This window comes from Podarcis cretensis, assembly GCF_951804945.1.
Source record: "Podarcis cretensis genome assembly, chromosome: 11".
NCBI classification, from domain to species: Eukaryota; Metazoa; Chordata; class Lepidosauria; order Squamata; family Lacertidae; genus Podarcis; species Podarcis cretensis.
The window spans coordinates 33967613-33990230 of record NC_137180.1 but is presented as its reverse complement, the minus strand read 5'-3'; the positions used below and the strand labels follow the sequence as shown (position 1 = coordinate 33990230).

The 22618-nt window shown below is 39.7% G+C and overlaps 1 protein-coding gene across 8 annotated transcripts in view; it reads left to right on the top strand.

The window, feature by feature from the left end:
• The window catches only part of XRCC4 (X-ray repair cross complementing 4), a 237066-nt gene that overhangs the window by 157389 nt on the left and 57059 nt on the right, over positions 1-22618 (top strand). For all 8 annotated transcript variants that reach the window (XM_079995777.1, XM_079995772.1, XM_079995773.1 and 5 more), the window contains 3 exons: positions 14504-14670; positions 17897-18049; positions 20065-20168. In XM_079995777.1, the coding sequence (XP_079851903.1) occupies positions 14504-14670; positions 17897-18049; positions 20065-20168 (424 nt within the window). The remainder of the gene's footprint in view (positions 1-14503; positions 14671-17896; positions 18050-20064; positions 20169-22618) is intronic.

Sequence of the window (22618 nt, the reverse complement as noted above, 5' to 3'; positions counted from 1 at the left end):
CTGACTGTAAGGTCCAGTCGTGGACAACTCTGGGGTTGCAGCGCTCATCTCGCTCTATAGGCTGAGGGACCCAGACAGCTTCCGGGTCATGTGGCCAGCATGACTAAGCGGCTTCTGGTGAACCAGAGCAGTGCACGGAAACGGTGTTTACCTTCCCGCTGGAGAAGTACCTATTTATCTACTTGCACTTTGACATGCTTTCGAACTGCTAGGTGGGCAGGAGCTGGGACCGAGCAACGGGAGCTCACCCCGTCATCGGGATTCGAACCGCTGACCTTTCGATCAGCAAGCCCTAGGCGCAGTGGTTTAGACCACAGCGCAACTTGCGTTCTGAGGGTTACATCTGAATAAATACATAGGCAACTTGCATTGCACACATTTAACTTGCATGATTTCAGCTTTATGTGCTTCGTAGCCAACCAGCTGAAATTGCACAAACTAAATGCACACAAGGCAGAAAGCTTAAAAGGTCTCCCCACACTGGGTTTTCCTAGTTTACCAGCTTCAGAAAGGTAGGGGTATTCATGCGGAAGCAGTTCCAGGTTGTTTGCAGGGATTGCATATAAATCTGAAATCACATACAATGTAACCTCACGTATGTTGCAAGGTGATGGGGGCGGGACGCAGATTCAAATGCATGTTGATGTTTTGTATTCTAATACCTTGCAATGCTTCTTACCATGGAAAGTCATTTGGGGCCGATCTTGGCATGGGGGGGGGGGCTGCGGCGAATGTCACCCCCTCTTCAGACTGAAGGGGGGTGACATTCAGCGCTCCCCGACTCCCAAGCCTACAGCTTTGCTGCTCGCTGGGCTTGGGGGAGTTGTGGGCGGTGTGGGGCATGCTGAATGTCACCCCCTTCAGGATGACAACCGGGACGGCCTGTGCCCCCTTTCCTAAACTCCTGGCCGCAGCTGATCAAGGCAGCTAGTGTTTGTGATATTCCTGAGCGAAAACAGAAGGATGTGTGGGCCTGGCCATAGGAAGGAGCCAGGGCTATAGTGTTGCCTCCTGCTCCAGGGCTAACTTGGCTGCTGCTTGAGAAGGGTAGAGGCAAGCAAGTGAGCAATAAATAAAAGCCGCCAATGCAAAGAGAAACTACACATGTAATATAGTGTGCCTTAACATTGCATTGTCTAAAAGTTTGAAATTGAAACTTTTAATTTCATCCCTGTTTTTTCCAAACTCCTTGCTTCCATTTCCTGCTCCTTGAACCAGATTTCCTCTTTTCTCCCCCCACTCCCGCACTTTGCCAACAACCATTTACAAATTAACTGAAAGAAATAGCTGTTGATTCTACCTTGGGTTTACATTTTTTAAAATGTTTCCCCTCCATTTACTGTTTTACAGCCTGCATCCTGCATATTGCTACTCTTTTTCTTTTCTTTTTAAGTTGGGAAAATGATAGCGGAAACATGTTGGTCAATATATCCCTGCATTAAGCTAGAACAGCTGCAGTTCAGCTTTTTCGTCCTGAAAGCTTGTGGGATTGGCTGAAGTTCATTTTGGATCTCACTAATTCTTCACGCATTTAGCCCTTTGTGTTCCCTTTGGCTCGATTGTGCAGGGGGGAAAACTCTTTCTAAAAATGTTCTTAAGCTGTAATATTTAAAGTAAACAGACTGTGCATTGCTGTGGTAACGAGACAGCACCCATGAATTGTATCAGCTTTGTAAACTGAAAAAAATATTTAAGTCGTTCATCTTGGACGGTAATCTCCACCCAGGTTTGTATTTGTCCAAAATACAGTTTTCCCCTTCATTACTTACTTGTTGACTCACTGTGTGATCTTGTGATGTCACCTGCTACTTCCTTGTTGCAAAAACCTTGGAGGGGATGGGCAATGGTGCAAATACCCTAATGGATAAATCTTTGTATGGGAGTCGAGTCAAAAGTTTCTGTAGCCAATCAGCATTGTCATGACATTGTCAGAGAGAGTGCTTGATTGAAAGGGCAAGAGAAGAGTGGAGAATGGGCTACCCAATTTAAAGCCGAACGCTGCATTTCTGTTGTGATTCAAGCTGTGAATCAAGCCTATCTTGCAGAGCTGATGGTCGCACAAGGAGGCATTCCTTTGTGGATATCTTGTGTCACTTGACATGGTGAAGCATTGCATTAGATCAGGGGTTGTCAACCTGGTCCCTACCGCCCGCTAGTGGGCGTTTCAGGATTCTAGGTGGGCAGTAGGGGGTTCTACAGCACAAGCTGAATCCTCGTTCCATCGAGCACTGGTGGGTGGTAAGGAAATTTTACCATCAAGAAAGATGCATTAGTGGGCGGTAGGTATAAAAAGGTTAACTACCCCTGCATTAGATGGAGCATTATTTTAATTTCTTGCCCAATGCTGCTGCAGAAGGGACAAAAAGAATGAAAACAATAAATAATTACCAATAAATAACCACCACCACCCAATACAAAAATCAAGCACTAAAAGAATCAAAGAAATTAAAACAGGCAATCATTTAAGAACTTACATAGTACAATGGTACCTCAGGTTACATACGCTTCAGGTTACATACGCTTCAGGTTACAGACTCTGCTAAACCAGAAATAGTACCTCGGGTTAAGAACTTTGCTTCAGGATGAGAACAGATATCATGTGGCAGCAGCGGGAGGCCCCATTAGCTAAAGTGGTGCTTCAGGTTAAGAACAGTTTCAGATTAAGAACAGACCTCCAGAACAAATTAACTTCTTAACCCGAGGTACCACTGTAATTATTACCTATGTTTCTGTCTATTCTATGGGGTCAGATTTAGAAAAAGCAAGGTATGGATATCGCCTTACCGTAGAAAGAGAGTTGAATATTGCTACTGAAGAGAAGCCAGTAGCAGTGCTGGAGTATGGATTGTTTTAGTTCATCATAGAGTGACCTATCCAGGTTAGTCACAGACTGGAGAGGAGCAGTGGAAAAGCTTGCATCATTGACCTACTCATTTCAGATCACTTTTTACTTTTTCACTAGTGCTGATTAGACTTTGGCTTTTATAGAGCAAGAAAACAATCTTGCAAAGCTCTTTCAAACTTAAATTGGCCCAATAAAATTCACTTTAATGACGTGCATTCTAGTGCTTGGTGAAGCTCATATACCTGAATGAATATTCCCCAAGGAATTCTACCATTTTCAATTTAAATGCCTATTGTTATAATTAGGTAGCTTAAAATATCGACTGACCTAGGTCACAAAATTTTGTCCACTTACCTGGGAGTAAGCCCCATTGAAATCAAAGGGGTTTACTTCTGAATAAGATTGCACTTCAAATGCTCCCTCCCCCCCCCCGACATGAGGGAAAGCAGTGGAATATCATGCTGTAAGAGTGCAAGGCACAGATGTACTGCCAATGCTGTGATTGTGGATGTGGTTGTGAATGCATGTCTTCCAGACACTGCAATAATCACAGTTGCTGCCACTTGGATTTATGATGATCGGGTTTCCTCACATTCCATTTGTTTAAAGGAATACCCAGGAATGGTTTGAGACTGTTTGCATGTGAAAAAATGTTTTGCTCTTCCCTAATATACATACCATTATCAACTTTCTGAGATGGAAGCAATTTAAGTTTCCTTCATTCATTTGTCCTGTTGGGAAGACCATGTTTCACGTGTGTCTTAAAACACATTTCAGCATGCCGGATGTTACGTTCTCTGCGAGTAGCTGCTGAAAACATGATGCAAAATGTGGAATAATTGAACTGTATTAAGACAGCAGACTCCTTGATACCAAGGACTTTGCTACGTAGGGCAGCTGCATAGCTTTCAATTTGTTTAAGCCTTAATGAACTTTGGTTCTACTGTTTTTTTGCCTTGCAAGCAGCCAGATCCAAGTCAAATTATCTAATTTAACAGTACAAATATTTGACAGTAGAAATATTTTAGGATTTTAAATTTATTTTAATGGCTGTCATTGTAGTACATCTAAGACAGGGTAAGGGAATCCATGGCCCAAATGCGGCCCTCCAGTCCTTTCTGTTTGGCCCTCGGGACCATCTCCAGGTCATACCATCTCTCAGAGGCCACCCTCTTGAATGCTTTCGATTGGCTAGAATGTGTTCTGTAACTGTGATAATGCCTCTTGCCTTCGTGAAAGGAGGATGGAGAGAGGTGTATGTATTTGGGCATGTGGAAATCTCTGCTATTTGCATGGCTGGAGTGTAAAATGTCACACAAAGGTAGGAGTCACAACCTTTGCTCTGCCCACTTTTGTGATTGGCTCCACCCCCCTCTGGCTCCCAGAAGGTCGCTCACAATTTAAGATTTCTTTCCCCATATGAGTACCTTGTGTGGACTGTAAAATCGGGAGCTGCTTGTTGCTCCCTAGGCTATATATAAATAAAACAAATCTGCCTGACATTTTAAATTCATTATTAAATATCAACCATTTAAACACATCTAAATCAATGTTATTTATCAGTTTTTTAAAAATATATAATAAATCAGAGTCAGATATGATAAAACTTTCCAGTGTGGTCAGTTACAGTATTAATAAATAATATTAACTAGCAGCTAGTTCCTAAAAAGAGCCAAGCAGGAAATAGCAAACAGATTTTGGCTGATGCTGTCTCCTGCTCCACTCTCTCATATTCTGGTGCAGTTCTTAAAGGCTCCAACAGCAATAGAGACAAGGGGAAGGGGAAATTGGTGTTCAGGCTTCAACCTTGTGCTTTGGATGTTCCTGATTTTTCATGACCATTGTTGACACTAAAAGCATTTTTAGGAAGGGAGCGTTTACATGAGGTGTTCGCTCAAACAAATGGGTGTTTGTTCAGAAGTAAATGCCTCTGAGTTCAGTGGAGCTTCCTTGCAAATAACCGTGCAACAGGATTTTCTGCGGCCTCATTTCAGAAAAGGCGTATTTCCCAAACAGATATTCCATTTGCTAAAGAAGTATAGAAAACTTTGCCATAGTAGAGGAAATGTGAACCCTGCTGCACAGAGGATGTGCTCTTGATTCTGTCAAGCTGTTTGTAACTCAGAGTGCAGTTGCAGAAATGAGCATTCAGTCTTCTTGTGCTATATATGTAATAACCAGGGTACGCTAATCCAAAATACGGCTTGAGTTAATTAACTTAAAATGATTATTTTCTAAACTTTTGCTGTATGCAGCTGAAAGAAAAAGGAAAGTAATGTTTCCTGTAAAAACTTGATCTGAGTAAAACACTAAAAGTTTGGACACCGTTTTTCTCAAATGTGTACTTTGTATACAACATACATTTTCGGTTAAGCCCCCAATAAATAAATCAATGAAATGACTCTCCCTCGGGTACCACCTTTGTTAACCTTGGCACAGCTGTTGTAATTCAACTTGCACACACAAATATAATGAAGTCCTTGACATCACAGATTTTCTGTAACTGCTGCTTAATGGCCAGGCATTGTAAACATATATACCCTCCTCTGAAATTGTACTGATTCAAAATGCTTTTAAACTTTTTTCAGCTGAAGTTCATACTTCTCATCTGTGTGGTGGCTGATATTGTACTAAGGTTGAATTAGATCTTTGTTTTTAATGACCATTAATGGCTAGGTGCTGGGCTGCAGGGTCATTATTTACATAGTTACCACAAAATACCATCGTGTACTTCACTGAAATTGAACAGCAACGTCTCTGGAAACAGTGATAACGCTGGCTTACTAGCACATTATATCCTGCCAGACTGTGACTGCATATTCTGATCTTGAAAGCTAAATGGGATCAGAGTCTTGGAGGCGAGACATCCAACGAAACTCCTTTTTAAATGCATGAATGGCTGTTGATCATTCCTCATGACACTCTTTATTCAAACCCTGTGTTTCAGGAAAGGGAAATACATGATGCCATTCATAGACTTGTCACTGAAAACAGCATTGTGTGCCATGATATCCCCCGTTGTCTCCCTGTAACTTTTAGTGAGAGAAACGTGATGTGGCATTATGCATTTCCCCACTCCTGCTCTACAGTGCAGTGATGGCACATCAGTCAGGTATAAGGAACCCGCGACCATCCAGATGTGATGTTTATATGTGATGTTAGCACAGCCTTCCTCAACCCGATGTTTTGGACTTTAGCTTCCTTCATTCCTGACCATTGGCAATGCTAGCTGGAACTGATTAGACAATGTCCAGAGGGCCAAAAGTTCCCCACTTCTGAACCAAGAGAGCCAGCAGAGCAGGTTGTCCTGCTGCAGGTTGCCTGGGCCACTCATTCACTTCCTCTTATTCCACTGTAGTTTGCAGCGCCACCCATCTGTGTTCAAGCAAACTGTTGCATGATGACACTTGTACATTTTCATTATATAGTAAGAAATGCTTACATGTTAATTTGCTAAGTTATCACCCTTCTTGTTTAACATAAGACAGTCTTCTCCAAGCTGGCATCCTTCAGATCTTTTGGACTAAAATTCCCATTAGCACCGGTAGCTAGCACACTTGTGCTGTATAGAGGCTGATGAGCAAATAGAGAGAGGTTGAGAGAAGTAATGAATGTAAGATACAACTGGTGCATTAAGAAAACCTAAGAATTGGCTATTATATTAAGCATGTATGTTACATGTGGGTTCAGAGACTGTTTCTTCCCTTCAGAACAAAGAATCTGAAAACTTGTGTTTTACAGTGGCAAAGTGGACTTGTAATCGACTATAGAGAAGGGTACACAGTCTTATTGCATTCAAGTTTATCTTTAGTCGAGGATATTTGTTTAAGTAAGGAAAACTATTGCTGACCTCTTGCACAGTTAGCACTATCCAATTGGTTTTGATCGAAATGTTGTTTTCATAGTTGCCAGAATTTCCTCTTGTTTCACTGTGAAGTATCTCCCAGTTTTCCTCAAGAGAATTTTATGACACAATCCTAATATTGTATATTGAATTAGTTTTGCCTTGTAGGCTAGAAGAAAATATTGCATGTTAACCAATCTACGGCAATGTTTTCCTGATGTGTTCCAAAAACTGCCTTCCAGTTTCCTATGTTCTTTCATTTTACTCCTTCTCCTATGAAATAACCTTCTCACACAAAACTGACTGATAGAAAATATTTGCCTTTAGATTTGATGACAGGCTATAGAAACTGTAAAACTATAACAGTAGACACTTCCTCTCACTGTACACTCACCATGATATTTCCTACCAGTATGAGGGCAATGTCCATCTGCAATTCTTGGTGCCAGCTAGCTTTTAGGGTTGCAGAAATATTTTTCTGCAAGGATAAGGAGTCTCTATCAATAAAGCAGAATCTTTCCTAATCTTCCCACCATATAGATTATTGAAATGTTTACACATGAACTTCACAATATATTAATACAGAAAGTGATGATTCAAAAGCCTTAAAATAATACTGAATGTGCCATTAAGGTAAGACAGGGAATATGCAGGAGAAATGATTCTGAGGAGATATGGAGGGCGTTTGTAGAATTTGTACTGTTAAAATGGACAGGGGTCAAACCATCGCAAGAGGTGTTGAAATTTTGGGAGGTTGGATAGTTACAATGGAATGGTCTCGGTGGTGGGGTGCACATTTTTATTCTTATTTATTTATATTATTACTTTGTCAAAATATTTGTTAAAAATAAAAAAAATGTATAAAATAGATTAAAAAGTAAATAATAATGTTATTAATAATACTAATAATACTGAACGCTAATACTTTAAGGCTAAAGTCTTTAGAGAGGTTTGTACTTGCTAATAGATGATTTATACATAATTTACTAGACAATTCTAGCTGGATGCAGTTTGAAACTTAAGTAGGATTTTGTAAAATATTAGTATTATGAGCATTAATAATTCAATTTATATCCTGCCTTTCTTCCTGGAGGAGCCCAGTAAAAAGCACCAAGAAAACAGGCTATAGTTATTTGAAATGAACATAATGTTATTACTCATACTGGAAAATTGTTTGTAGTACTCAATTTAGAAACATGTATATTTTGCCTCAGTCTAGGCATTATCTCATGCTTATTCATATTCACGGGGGTATACATTGACTTTCCATGCTAGGAACCAAAACACAAAAATGTAAAAGCCTCCACAATGGTTGAGATTTTCACTTTCTGATTACTGTGTATTCAAAAGGAGTTGGGTTTAAATTACTGCACACCACTGCCGTATTAATTTCAGTGGTATGTTTAAGAGGTACTTTATATAGTTTCCATTACTTCTCAAATGAAAAGGTCAACACCTGAAAGGGAAGTAGTTCCCAAGACATGTTCTCTGCATACCTGACATTTATTATGCTAGACGTTTCAGTTGTGTTTTATTAAGGCTTTTTAAAAAATCAGTCTGGCTTTGCCTTTTTATAAATATGGCCAATTGAGATGTAGTTTTAACATGTTCCTATTTATGTAGCTGCTACTACATCATATGTTGGTGTGCTGTTGCTTTTCTTAAAAGTGCTGGAAGTCTTAATTATTACTTTTGCCAACTTTGTGTGCTTTGACAGCATATTGCAAGCATGATAGCAAGCACAAATCTATATTTATATAACTCTGCAGCTCACATTCTGGTTGTGACGGTTGATGGTCTGATGTTGTTAATTGACTGCTTATTATTTGGCAACCTTGAGAGGCCTGTGTGAAAACTGGGTTGTTTACACCTGTTATAAGGCTAGGGTTGTCTGCCTGAGGCTGCCTTAGGCAAAAGATAAAATGGTGTGTTTCCATTCTGATATATGGAAGCTAGCTGGCCTGGCAGTCTATTCATTCTTCAACACAAGAGTCTTCCACTTCACCTAAGGGGCTAATTTAGGGGTGTGAGATAGGCTTGCACACACTCCCATGCGAGTATAATAAACATTAACAGCTTGTCTCTTGCATCTTGCTGAGGCAATTAGCAGCAAACCAAAGTCACCATTTCTGAGCATGTGGTTAGGTGTGTTTCCCTTGCCCTCCCAGGGCTGGTAACTCACCAGCTTGCCTTGCCTTCATCTGTCTGCTTAATTCCTACTTAAATCTGGACCCATCTTTGTGTCTGCTCATACAAGCTGGATGCTTCTTCTGAAATTCTACTCGAGTATTCTTCAATTCAGGGGTGTAGCTAGCTGCTCTGGCACCCGGAGCAGCGGGGGCGGGGTGGTCCGTGCATGGAGGTGCTTCAGTGATCCTTGATCCACCCAGGGCGGACGCGCCACAGTGAGCTGCCCACGGAGTCCACTTGGTGGACGCAAGCCCCACATTGCCGTTTCGGGCAGCATGGGGCCCTGAGCCACTGCATCACTCCGCGTTATGCCCCCCGCGGTATGCCATTTTGTCACCCCCTCTGGGATGACACCCGGGGTGGACCACCCCCCACCCACCCCTTCCTACACCCTGGCTTCAATTCTGTCCATGGGTTGTGCATGCCAGCCAGCCAGCCCTGCTTCCTCCATCACTGACCTTCCTGTTGATTGAAGGAGTATTATAAGGGGATTTGGCTGAATGCAGTTACAGTGCACCTTGCAAACAGGAACCCAGATTACACATGGTTCTCTCTCTCTCTCTCTCTCTCTCTCTCTCTCTCTCTCACACACACACACACACACACACACACACACCACTACAGACCTTCCTGCCCAATAAGGGAAGCTCAGGGTTGGAGAAGGAGATGTCAAATGCAGATGCCCCTATATCCTCACACAGTACTCATGCTTGGGGCCCCTGCACCCTTTGCTAAATATCACCCAGCCATTGAGCAAGCCGGATAAAACTTTATTAGACCTTCTAAGCCATTTACCTGTGTGTAGTCTGAGCCTCTTGGTTGCTATAAAAATAAAAATAAAAACAAATTATTTTTTCCCCGCCTATCTGGCTGGGTTTCCCCAGCCACTCTGGGTGGCTCTCAACAGTATATTAAAAACACGATAAAACATCAAACATTAAAAACTTTCCTAAACAGGGCTGCCTTCAGATGTCTTCCAAAAGTCACATAGTTGTTTATTTCCTTGACATCTGATGGGAGGGCGTACCACAGGGCGGGTGCCACTACTGAGAAGGCCTTCTGCTAATATTGGGAATGTTGTGTGCACTGTTTTTGTTGTACCTGTTTGGTTTTGATTTTATGTTTTATTATATATTTACACTGCTTTCATTGTAAGCGGCCTAGAGAACTTTGTGTGAGTGGGATGATGAACAAATGCTGGGGTTGTGTGGGGAGAGATATTATGGCCCATCCTTTCCATGCGCATTCATTGTAATTTCTGAACAAATGCTCTAGGAAGCCTACATGAATCCATTCTGTGCATATGCAGCCTCTGTTCTGATGGCCATTCATGGAGTAGGCAGGTCCAGCTGCTGATAGACATACTTCCACCACCACCTGCCCCATATTCAGAACACATATCCCCTCCTTAAATGTGAACCAACTAGCTTTCCTATGAAAGAGAAAATGAGGAAACCGCGCAAACATCAATGGTCTGTCTTAAAACAAACCCCATAAAACAGCTCAGCTTTTGCTGATGCGACACCTAGAATACTGTAACCGAAGTTTTTAGACTTTTTTACTTTCTGTCCAGAATTTTCAGACCAAAAGCTAGTTTAGCTTTTACATTTTTTTGTAAGTGTGTTGCGTAATAACACGGGTTCTTTGCCGCACCCAGCAATGACATGGTTGCTGTTGAACATTATCCCTGGAGATGGTGATGGCACAGCTTAAAAAAACACGTATCAGGACCACTGACTGATTAACTTAGGAAATCAAATGGCATAATGTTTTCCAGATGGATGTTTTGTGAAAACAAGTTTTTCATTGTGTCAATTTCAAACAGGAATACTTGGAAAGTGATTTTAAAAACACGATATAATGCTTTTATTGTATAAGTTTCTCGCCTCATAACTTGTTGCATTGATGTGGCATTTTGTTATTTGAAATGTATCAGTCGCATTCAATGTTTTACATAGAAAAGTGGGGTATAAATATATTGTGATTAAAAAGAAAGGCCTTGTTGAGGCAGGATTATGTACCCAAACATTTCTGATATATTTTCCTAATTTTTTATAAAGAATGTTATGAAATGGTTTTCTATGCACTATACAGCAGCAGCAGCTCATTTTTTTGGGGGGTGTGTGTGGAATAGAGCATTGTGGCGTTTGTACGGAGCCCCCAGTCGTCTCACGGACTACTGACCCGTACACCACTAATCTGCCACCAACCAGGTCCTCCCCAGTAAATCACTTAGTCTCTGTCAGGTTCTTAAGTTAACAAAGAAGAGTGTAGTTTATTGCAAACACAAATAAACTTTAACTGCATTCAAAAAGTTGTTACTCTTTACCTTTTTAGTCTTATTTTATTCTGTCTCTAACTCTTCTATCTCCCCTCACACAAGAACCAACTGCACTGTCTCTCTATTTCCAACTGTCTGCTAACTGCTTTCCCAACTGCCTTTTCCCAACCAACCAACTAACTAAAACCAACCTCGGGCTAAGCCCTTTTATAAACAGGTAGGCTCCGCCTCTGGCTTTTCTATTGGTCTACCTATTAACTCTTTCTCTCCCCCTGTACAGACATTTTCAAACGAACAGGCAAACACCACAAGCATGAATCCCCTTTTCTTCTTCCAGTGGTGTAGGATGGGAGGAGCAAGACCGTGGCGAGATCAGGGAAGCTCCGGGGTGGCAATGGTCATGTCCTGGAAGTGTGAATCCACCTGCGGGACACTGCTGCTGCTTCTAACCCAAACGGCTCCCAGAGTTGCCCTGCCCTGGCACATTCAGCCCTGCCATTGGCTGTTGCTGGTCTACACCCCCCTCACAAATAAGTGAACTTCAACAAATTCCGCTCCCATTCCCCTTTTTCCTTCAAATTCTGACATCCCCAGTGAAGAGTAGCTGAGGTTTTCTGCATAAATAAACGCAACGGTTGGCTCATTATGAAGAAAACTATATATAATACACTGCTGAATAGGAAATGATCTATTTGGGGTGGTTGGAGCTGGTTTCTTGTCTCTGTGTACAGTAATTTATGTAGAAGGCAGAATATTGCAGGTGAGGTCTTCCTCTTCCTGGTATCTTAATTATGGCAGAAACTGAACTCCATGGAATTTTATGCTCTCTGTGAAGCTATTAAGGGTACAGAAGACTTCTTGGGGACTGGTGGGAAGGTAGTCTTATTGGGAATGGGGACTTCCTTAGATGAGGGTTTGATAATGTGATGGATCAGAACAATGTGCCCCAAATCAAGACCTTGTTATATCAAGCACTCATTATTCTCATTGGAGAGGTTACATTAAGTAATATGTTTGAATGTTGAATGTGTAAGTGAATGTCTAGAGAGAATGGATAAAACAGACACCATTAGATGTACTGCTGGATAAGTGCTTAATGGTTATTTTATTTGTATTTGTTTAAAAACCAATAAAAATGTTGTTTTTATATAAAAAAAACCCCAATGTACCCTCCACCCTCTTTTTCCTGTTTTGCTCCATTCTTTTCCTCCCTATGTCATCCAGCGGATAGAGCCTGGAAACAATTTGGTATAGAGATCTAGTATTTTATATTTTATAATACAATTGCTCACTCTGAACAAACCAACATCAAAGCAAAAGAAAGAAAAACCTACAAAACCCAACACCCTGTGGTGTAAGACTGATTTGTAATTTGCTGAATTTTCTCAACCAAATATCTTTGCAATTGTAGTAATGGGAAAAGTTAGCATTTGGAAAAGGTAAATGTTATCAGAAGAAGCTTGATACCAGTTTTGCCTGAAGAGCATCAGTGCTCGATGAAGTCGCTGATTGCCTAGGCAAAAGATACAGAGTTTTAGAAATCCAGGTAGAGAGGCAATTCCAAACAAGCTATATTGGTGCATGCCCAGTTAGACTATAATCCTATAGCTGCTTACATATGAGTAAGCCTAATTGAATTCAATAACGTTTTCTTATTAGACATGAATATAGGATTCTGCTCTTACTTGCTTTGCTCTGTGTCTCTGTTATGTAATGGGTATTATTTTTTTAAAAAAGTGGCGGACTTCAGATTGAGACACCATTTCCCCAGCGGATCCACTTAGAAATGTCAGTGGAATATATATACTGGACCACCAAAATCCTGGTGTTGGGTTCTTGTTAAATGTCTTGTTAGTAGACTGAAAAGAGAAGTGGGAAACAAAGTAATTACATTTGCACATGGTACAAAATCAGATAGCTGAAAACAGCTGGAGGCAGTAGGAAGATATGAATTGATCTGTAGAGATTTCAGCAATGTGCGGAAATTAGTGAAATTTGTCTTGGGGAAAAATATTAACTGGGGAAGGAAAGGGAGGAGTTGGGACATCAGAAAAAAAGAAATTTGTGAACCACCTACATGTTGTACAGTGGTACCTCGGGTTAAGAACTTATCGTATATACTCGAGAATAAGCCGACCCGAATATAAGCCGAGGCACCTAATTTTACCACAAAAAACTGGGAAAACTTATTGACTCAAGTATAAGCCTAGGATGGGAAATGCATCAGCTACTGGTAAATTTCAAAAATAAAAATAGATACCAATAAAATTACATTAATTGAAGCATCAGTAGGTTAAATGTTTTTGAATATTTATTTCAAAGAAAAACAGTAAACTAGCTCTGTAAGTGGAAAAGAAGGTCAACAAAAACAATATGGTATGAACAATAACGTTAAAAGTACAAAAACCTTCATCTCTCTCCCTTCTCACTGTACTCAAACTACTCCCTCTTCCATTCCTCAACTGCCTCATGAGAGCTCTCAAATATTCCACAGTACTTTATTCACACCTCTTACCATTGTTTAAAACTGCCAGTTTCCCCCGTCCCCACCAGCCTTTCAGTGTTTCTCCCTTCTCACTGTCATGCCATGCTCACTACTCTTGTGCAACCTGACTTCACTTTTGCTTATTATTGGTACGGTTAAATTATTGGTACAGTTAAAGGGTAAAGGTAAAGGGACCCCTGACCGTTAGGTCCAGTCGCGGATGCTGTGGCAAATACCCATGACAGAAAAAGGCAGTGCTTTTTTCTGGGGGTGCGCAGGGGTATGCATGCCCCTAAACATTTTGTGAATCTAAGTTTGGCCTCATTGTCATCTTCGCTAGTGGATTACCTTAACTCTTGATAAAATGTAAAAAATTCAATGCCTACTGTCCCAAGCTTTTTGGATTGATAAATTGATTTATTAATAAATTCTGAGTTTCCCAATGACTTTATCAGTTAGCAAGATCTGAATGCACATGCAATTTCTTGGGGCTTGTATTAGACCACTATGCTGGCAAAGACAGATTTGAGAGGTATAGCTTTATCCTATGCAGATGCTATAAAGTCCTATATTTTATGGCACTTCTATTTCAGAAGGCAGCACACAATCTGTGTTTTATTGGAGTTCCATTTACAGTTGAAATGAAACTAATCCCTCCACTAATGTCTATTTTCAAATATCAGATATCAGATCAAGTCCTAGGAAGGAAAAGCTTTCACCAGGATACAAGCTCTATCTTCTTGCTGTTGTCATTTGTAACGGGAAAGGATTTGTAGAGTGACCATTGAAGATGCCTAATTGAAAATGGGTATCCTGACCTTATCTAGCTAAGTAACTCATTGTTTCTTTTTGTCCTAGTTTAGACTCGGATCACTGATGTTACAGAAAGTCTCAGGTCCGGCTTTAGTCATTAGTGAGCTGATTAGCTATTGCCTAGACTGTATAAAAGGACTACATTCGAAAAATGAGAATCTGCAAAAAGAGAATGAAAGACTTCAAAGTGATCTGGATGATGTGCAAGAGCAGTAAGTTGAAAATAAACTGCATGGGATAGTCTTGGTTTGATTTTTATTCTAATATCAATTAAATAGCCGCAGTAATCTATGCTTGTAAAGTAAGGATGGATAATGGCTATTTTGATGATAAAGGGTCTTAAAATAACCATCTTAAAATATATTAAGGGCTGTCAACTGGAAGATGGAGCAAGCTTGTTTTCTCCTGTTCCAGAGGGTAGGACCCAAACCAATGCCTTCAAGTTGCAAGAAAGGAGATTCCGACTAAACATCAGGAAGAATTTTTGTCACAGTAAGAGCTGTTTGACAGTGGAACAGACTCCCTTGTGAGGTTGTACTGTAGCCTCTCCTTTCCTGGAGGTTTTTAAGCAGTGGTTGGATGGCCATATGTAATGGATGTGTTAGTTGAGATTCCTGCATTCCAGAGGGGTTGGATTAGATGACTCTTGAGGTCTCTTCCAACTTCAGTTTATTGGCCCATTTTTCATCTTATCACTGCCTCCAACCACTGGCTTAATAGCTCAACTGCCTCTCCTGATTCAGATGGTACAGATAGAGCTGGTGTCATCTGCATATGGATGATACTTCACTCTGAATCTCCTGATGATGAAGGAAACTATAGAACAACAACAACAACAACAACAACACATTATTTATACCCCGCCCATCTGGCTGGGTTTCCCCAGCCACTCTGGGTGGCTCCCAATTGAATATTAAAAACAATACAGCGTCAGGCATTAAAAACTTCCTTAAACAGGGCCACCTTCAGTTGTCTTTTAAAAGTAAAATAGTTGTATATTGCCTTGACATCTGCTAGGAGGGCGTTCCACAGGGCAGGCGCCACTACCGAGAAGGCCCTCTACCTGGTTCAGTGGCCCCCACCTCCCTGAGACACTCCAGAAAGCTACTGTGGTTAACAGTTTTGAGAGATCGAGGAGAGTGTGCAGTGTTGCACTGCCCCCATCTCTTTCCCAATTAGTCATCAACAAGGGTGACCAAGCCAGTTTCAGTGCCATGAGGAAGCCTGAAGCCAGACGGGAATGTAATCTAGAACAAAAAGGGGAGCAATACAAATAAAATGAGGACATAAGGCAACAAAGGATGAAAGTAACACTTGCAAACTTAAATTTTGTAAAATGTAAAATGTCCCTCCTTATACTAGATGCAACAAGTTTTTGGTCACCTTCTAAGATGGTGGAGCTTGTTCTTCTGTGGAAAAAAAAGCTGCCTGGTTTTTGTGACTTTCATAATCCTTGCATGCCACTACTCCATGGTAAACCAGGAATCTGCTGGTGTTAATTTAAATCTGTTGCTTTTAGCAATAATAAAAGCATACTTCCATCTGCTAAGCTTTGGTTTATCCTCCAGATAGCTATAATTCGGAAATTTGTATGGATTTTGTTTCTTACTGAAAGCAGTTGTAGATGTATTTTCTGCAAATGATAAGGTCCTATGGCTGATGTATAAGCAAGATTGAACTTTTTGAACCTTGCTGCTACAGAATAGGAAAAAACTCCAATCATCACTTTGACTTTATTATCTGAAACATTTTTAAAAAATTTGCTTCCCCAATGAAATGTGTAAGGATGCTCCTTTTACTGTTAATCTTCACATTTTACCGTTTCTGTTCAATTTCCCCACCCCTGCTAAAGAGTTTGAGGTTTGATTTATAGTTGATTAGTACATATCATCTTTCTCTTAAAAGTTATTGAGCTGATCTACATGCTAATAATACACAGCCATTTGCATTTGCATTTAAATTAGATGAATTATTTATCAGCTGTTGAACACATCAAGGCAGACTGTGTTAATAGTTCATAAGATTATTTTCCCATTATGGAATGTAATCTGTAAAGCGGTACAATCTATATTTGCTAATATTTTAAACTGGGCTAGTGACCTAAAGAGCCAAATACATTCTGAAACATAAACTTAATATGTTGGGTCTTTACGGTTTAATGTGCACAAAACCCCTGAATTTTAAAATTTAATTTTATAGACACTGGATGAAATCAGTGGACCTACTCAAAGTAACACTGAATATCACCCAATAGCCGCAATCCAGTATCACAACATATTCCATTTTAGGAGCTGGTTTCTCCACTTGGGTAAACTTGGAAGGCTGCTGCCATGCCTCATGCTTTTGATGTAAGCATCTAAGACAATTTAGAGACCTCTCTTACTCTTTATCATAAACATGAAATGTACATTTGTATTTTTATTAATATTTTCAAGTTTTTCAGTTATACAAAATAAAGTGAAAAGGATAAGAGAGAGAAAAAACATAATACAATATATGGTTTTATATATGAAGCTTATCTATGCTAATACATATGTGATTATTAACAACCTGTTATACTCTGTATCAGAAGGTTAGCGGTTTAAATCCCCGCAACGGGGTGAGCTCCCGTTGCTCAGTCCCAGCTCCTGCCAACCTAGCAGTTCGAAAGCACATCAAGGTGCAAGTAGATAAATAGGTACCGCTCCGGTAGGAAGGTAAACGGCGTTTCCGTGCACTGCTCTGGTTCGCCAGAAGCGGCTTAGTCATGCTGGCCACATGACCCGGAAGCTGTACACCGGCTCCCTCGGCCAATAAAGTGCGATGAGTGCCGCAACCCCAGAGTCAGTCACGACTGGACCTAATGGTCAGGGGTCCCTTTACCTTTATACTCTGTATAAACTCATTCCAAATAGCAGTATGTTTATCCAAACAAAGTCTGCATCTATAAGCAATCCGTTCATATGTTGTAAGTGCTGTAATGTCTTCAATCCATTGGTTAAAGGGAACCATAGTTTTTTCCCCTTCCAATTCATCAGTACCAGTCTTTTGGCCATATTTAGGGCACATAGAATCCACTTTCATTGTCCAGTTGTCAACTTCCATATGATAGGTATATAATTCAAAATAATATTTTCTTCTGATTTTTTTTAGTTTTTCTGTACAGTCAGATTTACCAGTATGTTCCTATACTACCTAGACAGTGGGACAGTGTCTTAACTTCTGTAAGCAGTGGTATCAATGGATCTAAGACTTATACAACAGAAAATCATGTTTAGAATATATTTGACTCCACTATGTTTGTATAGAAAGGGACTGTCTAACCCTACTTCTTGTTGGAGATTTAATAAGGATAATGCCTCTTTGAAACATATGTTCTTGCATATTCTCACTAAGTTTTGGGGGAAAGTGTTGAAGTATATAAAGCTGACTGTATGGAAATGTACATTTGTTTTTAAGGTTACAAAAATGTGTTGAAGCTAAAGAAGAACTAGAGATGGAACTTTATAAAAGATTTATCTTGGTTCTCAATGAAAAGAAAGCTAAGATAAGAAACTTACAGAAAAGTTTGAAAGAAGCTGAAGAAGCTGTCTTGGAAACAACACAAGCAAGGTACTCTTTATTACTTTCTTTGTGCTACTAAGCATCATGCTTAAAATAAATGTGGTTCTGTTTGGTTGACTCATCTAAGCTTTAGCAGAATGATCTTACAGCAAAAATCACTTTGTTGAGCTCTGAAGTGCAGGCACCTTTAGCAGTTCTGCAATTCAGCCTCATTAATGCCATCTAGAAGCAAAGTAGTAAATCTGAATCTTCATTTGAAACTGTCAAACATTTTGTATATCACAGGCATGCCTGCCCGTCTTTTCTTAATCCTGGCTTTAAAAGAAGGATAAAAGTGTTAGCTAATGAGATACCTGATATGCAGACTGGGCTTTCCTTGAAAATATTTGTGATGATGGAATGGCTAAGACTTAGCTAGAACAGAGATTGATCAGGGTTAGCAAAAGTTTATTCCATGTAAATGCAGTAAAGTATCAGAGCTCGTTAATAATAATCTGAACTTGACGAAAGGTGCTATTGGTGGCTATTTTCCTCACTAAGAGTGGGGCTTTGTTTCCACTGAGGAAGCTAACTGGGACTGTAGAAGAATGTATTTGTAGGATTTGAAGCTGTATCACCGTCTCTAATGGTAGATGACCTTGAAAACATCAAGCTTGTATAATTTTAGGTATAAAATAAAATACTCTACTACTCTGGCTTGTTTCACACAATGCAACAGAAACAGGCACACATTGCAAATTTTGCATGTACCTTGCTTTTACTATTATGCATAGTATTTTCCTGGAAATGTGTTCAGGACCTTACTGTGACTTCATAAGGGAGGGGAGAAGAAATCATGTTGTAACTAGGGGTGGACAAATCAGTATATTTCTTCTCTGTGTACTTTTCCATCTGTTCATTCATAACACATTCATTTCATCTCATTTTGATATTTATCTGTATTGTTTTTAAAGCACAAAGATCCTAAATATGTTTGTAGGTATTTCCTCACGCAATCCAAATTTCTAAATCTATTTTTTCTCACAGTACACATCAATGTATTTTGATGTATTTTATCCTAAAATAATGCATTTGATGGTAATTTTTTGAACGGAGAAATTCACTGAAACGTTTAGAGGAGAGCAAAATCCGAAAGCTTAGTTTCCAATCTGTGATTTAATCCGGAAGGTGAAGATCAAATAGGTTCATATTGAAATTACCAGAATCAGTCGAGAAGGTGTGGATCAGGTCAACCAGTCTTAGAATTTATTTTACCTTTCCTTCCTGTCCTTGTTTTTCTGCTTGTTTGAGCAACATCACACATTTCGTACTAAACTTTTTAATGAGAATCTGCTATAACTATTGTATGTGAAGTGGCCTTTAGACAGATGATAGTAACACTGACCTTTAATGGCTGGGTCAGGACCCACAGCTGGGTGGTGCCCTGACCTAAAGTGGGTCACACCAGCAGCAGCACCATCTTTTAAGGATTTGTTTTTTTAACAGAGAAACACAGAGAGAAAGTGGGGAGAGTTAGGAAAAGGAGAAAAGGAAAAGAGAATGAGAAAGACAGCAGAGAATGACTAAAAACCTATATACGGGGAGGAAATGGGTTTCGTTGGAGGTTAGGACTAAGGTCAGTCCCAATTATGAAAATGTTGGAAACTGCCAACTTAAAGGACTTTTGTGAAATCTTCACCACACTTCATTTATTATACATTTGGAAAGGAACATATTTTAAAAAACATGTAACCACCATAAATGTTATCTAAACTTAGGAATCACAATAATGATTTTTTTTCAAAGAAAAATGGTTAGGGAACCTGAGTTTGGTCAGATTTGTCTAAAACTTTCATTATCCAAAACAATCCAGATATCTTTATTGCACCGGACATTGGCCATGACAAATCTGAATCAAAGCAAAAGGGGTGTCACACCACAAATAATGGTCTCTATTTAGATCTCTTATCCAATTAAAGCAATTCAAACAAATCTGCACTGCATATGCAGATGATGATGTCATATCTATTGGTTTAAAATGTATTTTAAAGGCATGAGAAGGAAATGCCTTTGCGCTTTTACAGGGACACCATGTCTACATCCAAAAGTAAAGTTGAAACAGAAGATTATGACGGAAGCACTGATGATGAAAGTGAAAATTCAACGCAGCCCTCCACATCAGCAGCAGGTGAGGTAGACCAAATTGTTTAATACCAGAGATATCACAGGCATCCCTTTTATTTTACAGGAATATTTTATGATGAAGGCCAAGCTGTCAGGCAGACTACTTTGCTGCTGCCACCACCTGCTCCTCTCCAGCATCCTTTTTCCTCCCTTGCTGCCTTCAGTATGTTGGGGCTTTCCTGGGCTGCCTCCAGTCACTTCAGACAGTGGCAAAAGAGGAGGAGGGAGCAGTGGCAGAGGGGGCAGGATGCAACACTTTCTGTTTTGCTTCAGGCAGCAAAATGTATTGAGCCAGTCCTGTCTCCAGTCCTCATTTGACTAAGATTTGTACATGCTACGGGGATTACCCTCAGGTTGAGGTCTGATCCGCATATGCTATTTTATCGAAGTGCTCCTATGATGTGAATGCTACAATACTTGTCATGACGCTTCTGATGATTGACTTCTGAAATTCTTCTTAAGTTAAAAAACAAAAACGTCTCCCTTCCTGTTAGTGGACACTGAATCCACACCAATCTGGAAGGTACTGAAAAAATACAATTTTATATAAAGGGGGGGGGAGGCGGCATTGATTAATTTCTAAGAGATGAAAATGATCAGAAATGGATTTAATGTTGTGCCAGAGTATTGTAATAATTGCCATTAAAAAGGAAGCATCTGTCTTTATACTGAGTTCCAGTAAGTCTCATTCCAAAAGGCCTGGGAGCTCTCTTTCATCTTCATGATGAAAAGCTCTCCCCAGGACACTTTCCCCTGCATCTGCATAGCATGACAGACACACTTTCAATATGGTGTTATAGATTTGTAAAACTTAGTGCAAGGGCTTTGTAAGACTAGGCAGGCTGGAAGCAATATGAATAATATTTTTATCCCTCCTTTATTAAGTTAAAATATAACCAGGTTCTAAAGTAGCAGAACGTTTGGGATATTGCTGTTCTTAAAATAAATTAAGAGTATTCTGAACGTTGCTGTTCTTAAAATAAATTAAGTTCAGGTTTCCATATTGCTCTATCTTTGCTCTGCACATTTGTTTCTCGTGGCAAATGTGGAATAGCCTGTTCATTATCTGCAGCTTCACATGATGGACAGAAATGTAGGAGACCAAAGCTGTTAATTCCAAAACCTTTCTGCAGATGTATATTGCAATATAATAGACATTTGAAAGACAGCTCACTCTTGTGGAACCATATCAATTCCCTCCTCCTCCTCTCAAAAAATTGAACCTGTCAACATAGGCTGCTATTAGTAGCAGCCTTTGGGGCTTATTGTATAAATTGGGTTTAGGGGGTGGATTGGCATAGTAGAATAGCACACACAATGAGCTCTGTATTCAGCTTTGTAACAGTGGGAAATATTGAAACAAAAGTATGCAGTACTTGAAGTGAAGGGTTTCTTTATTTCTACATTAGAAATAATTTCATCAATTAAAATAGCATTTGGGGTGCTGTTATTTCACATTAGGGTTCCATCCATTTGATTTAAATAGCAATAGGTAGAGGATGTTTAGTGATTGTAATTTACAAAAAAAGGGGGGGAGTCTAATTCTGTATTCCAAATGGTTTGAACCCCTTAACTACCGGTCATCAATATATTTTGCAGAAGCCAAATGTGTTGAAACCAATGGGAATTTCTCCAATAAAATGGAAATGATCCAGCAGAAGTTCTGTTTTTAGTTTAAAGCAGGGGTGGAGAAACGTTTTAAGCCCAGGGGCCACATTCCCTTCTGAGCAATGTTCTGAGGGCCACATGCTGAAGAGGCCAGAGACTTCCCTACTTGTAAGAAATCCATAGTCAAGGAAATTTGGGAGGAGGTGGCAGTGGCTGATATTATAGACACTATTTCCCTAAGAGTGTGCCTGTGTGCAGCATATATCAACTGATGAAGTAGACTGTGGTCCATGAAAGCTTATCCCTTAACAAATTTGTTAGTCTTTACCATAAGACTCTTTTTTCACTACCACAAACTAATAAAGGTACCTTTCTTGAAATTTAAACCATTCTAGTTTATTATGTTATGGTTGCTTCTTTGTTACTGTTACAACTATTGAACAATTACACATTAAACAAAAATAAAGATAGAATTTGGAAGAATATGTCTTACTTGAGCAGTCCTTCAGAGAGTATATGATTTCTTTTGCCCAAGAATGAAGTGAAGAAAGGAAACTTTTATAACGGTAAATCCTAAAGAACTTCATTATTTGTAGCAGAGAAAAAGATCTTTATTACCACCTTCCTAAATGTTCGTATACTGACACTACAATATCTCTCGCGATAAACCAAATGCTTATGGTGAATAAAATTAGCAAGAACATAGTCGCCTTTTCAAGAAAAGAAATAAAGACTTCCTAGCACTTTATATAGGAAATTGCTCTTGCATTAATTTTTAAACCTATAAATAATGTTGAGGCAATGTCAGTCCTCTGACGTTTGGTCTTAAGTAGATTTGAAACAGAC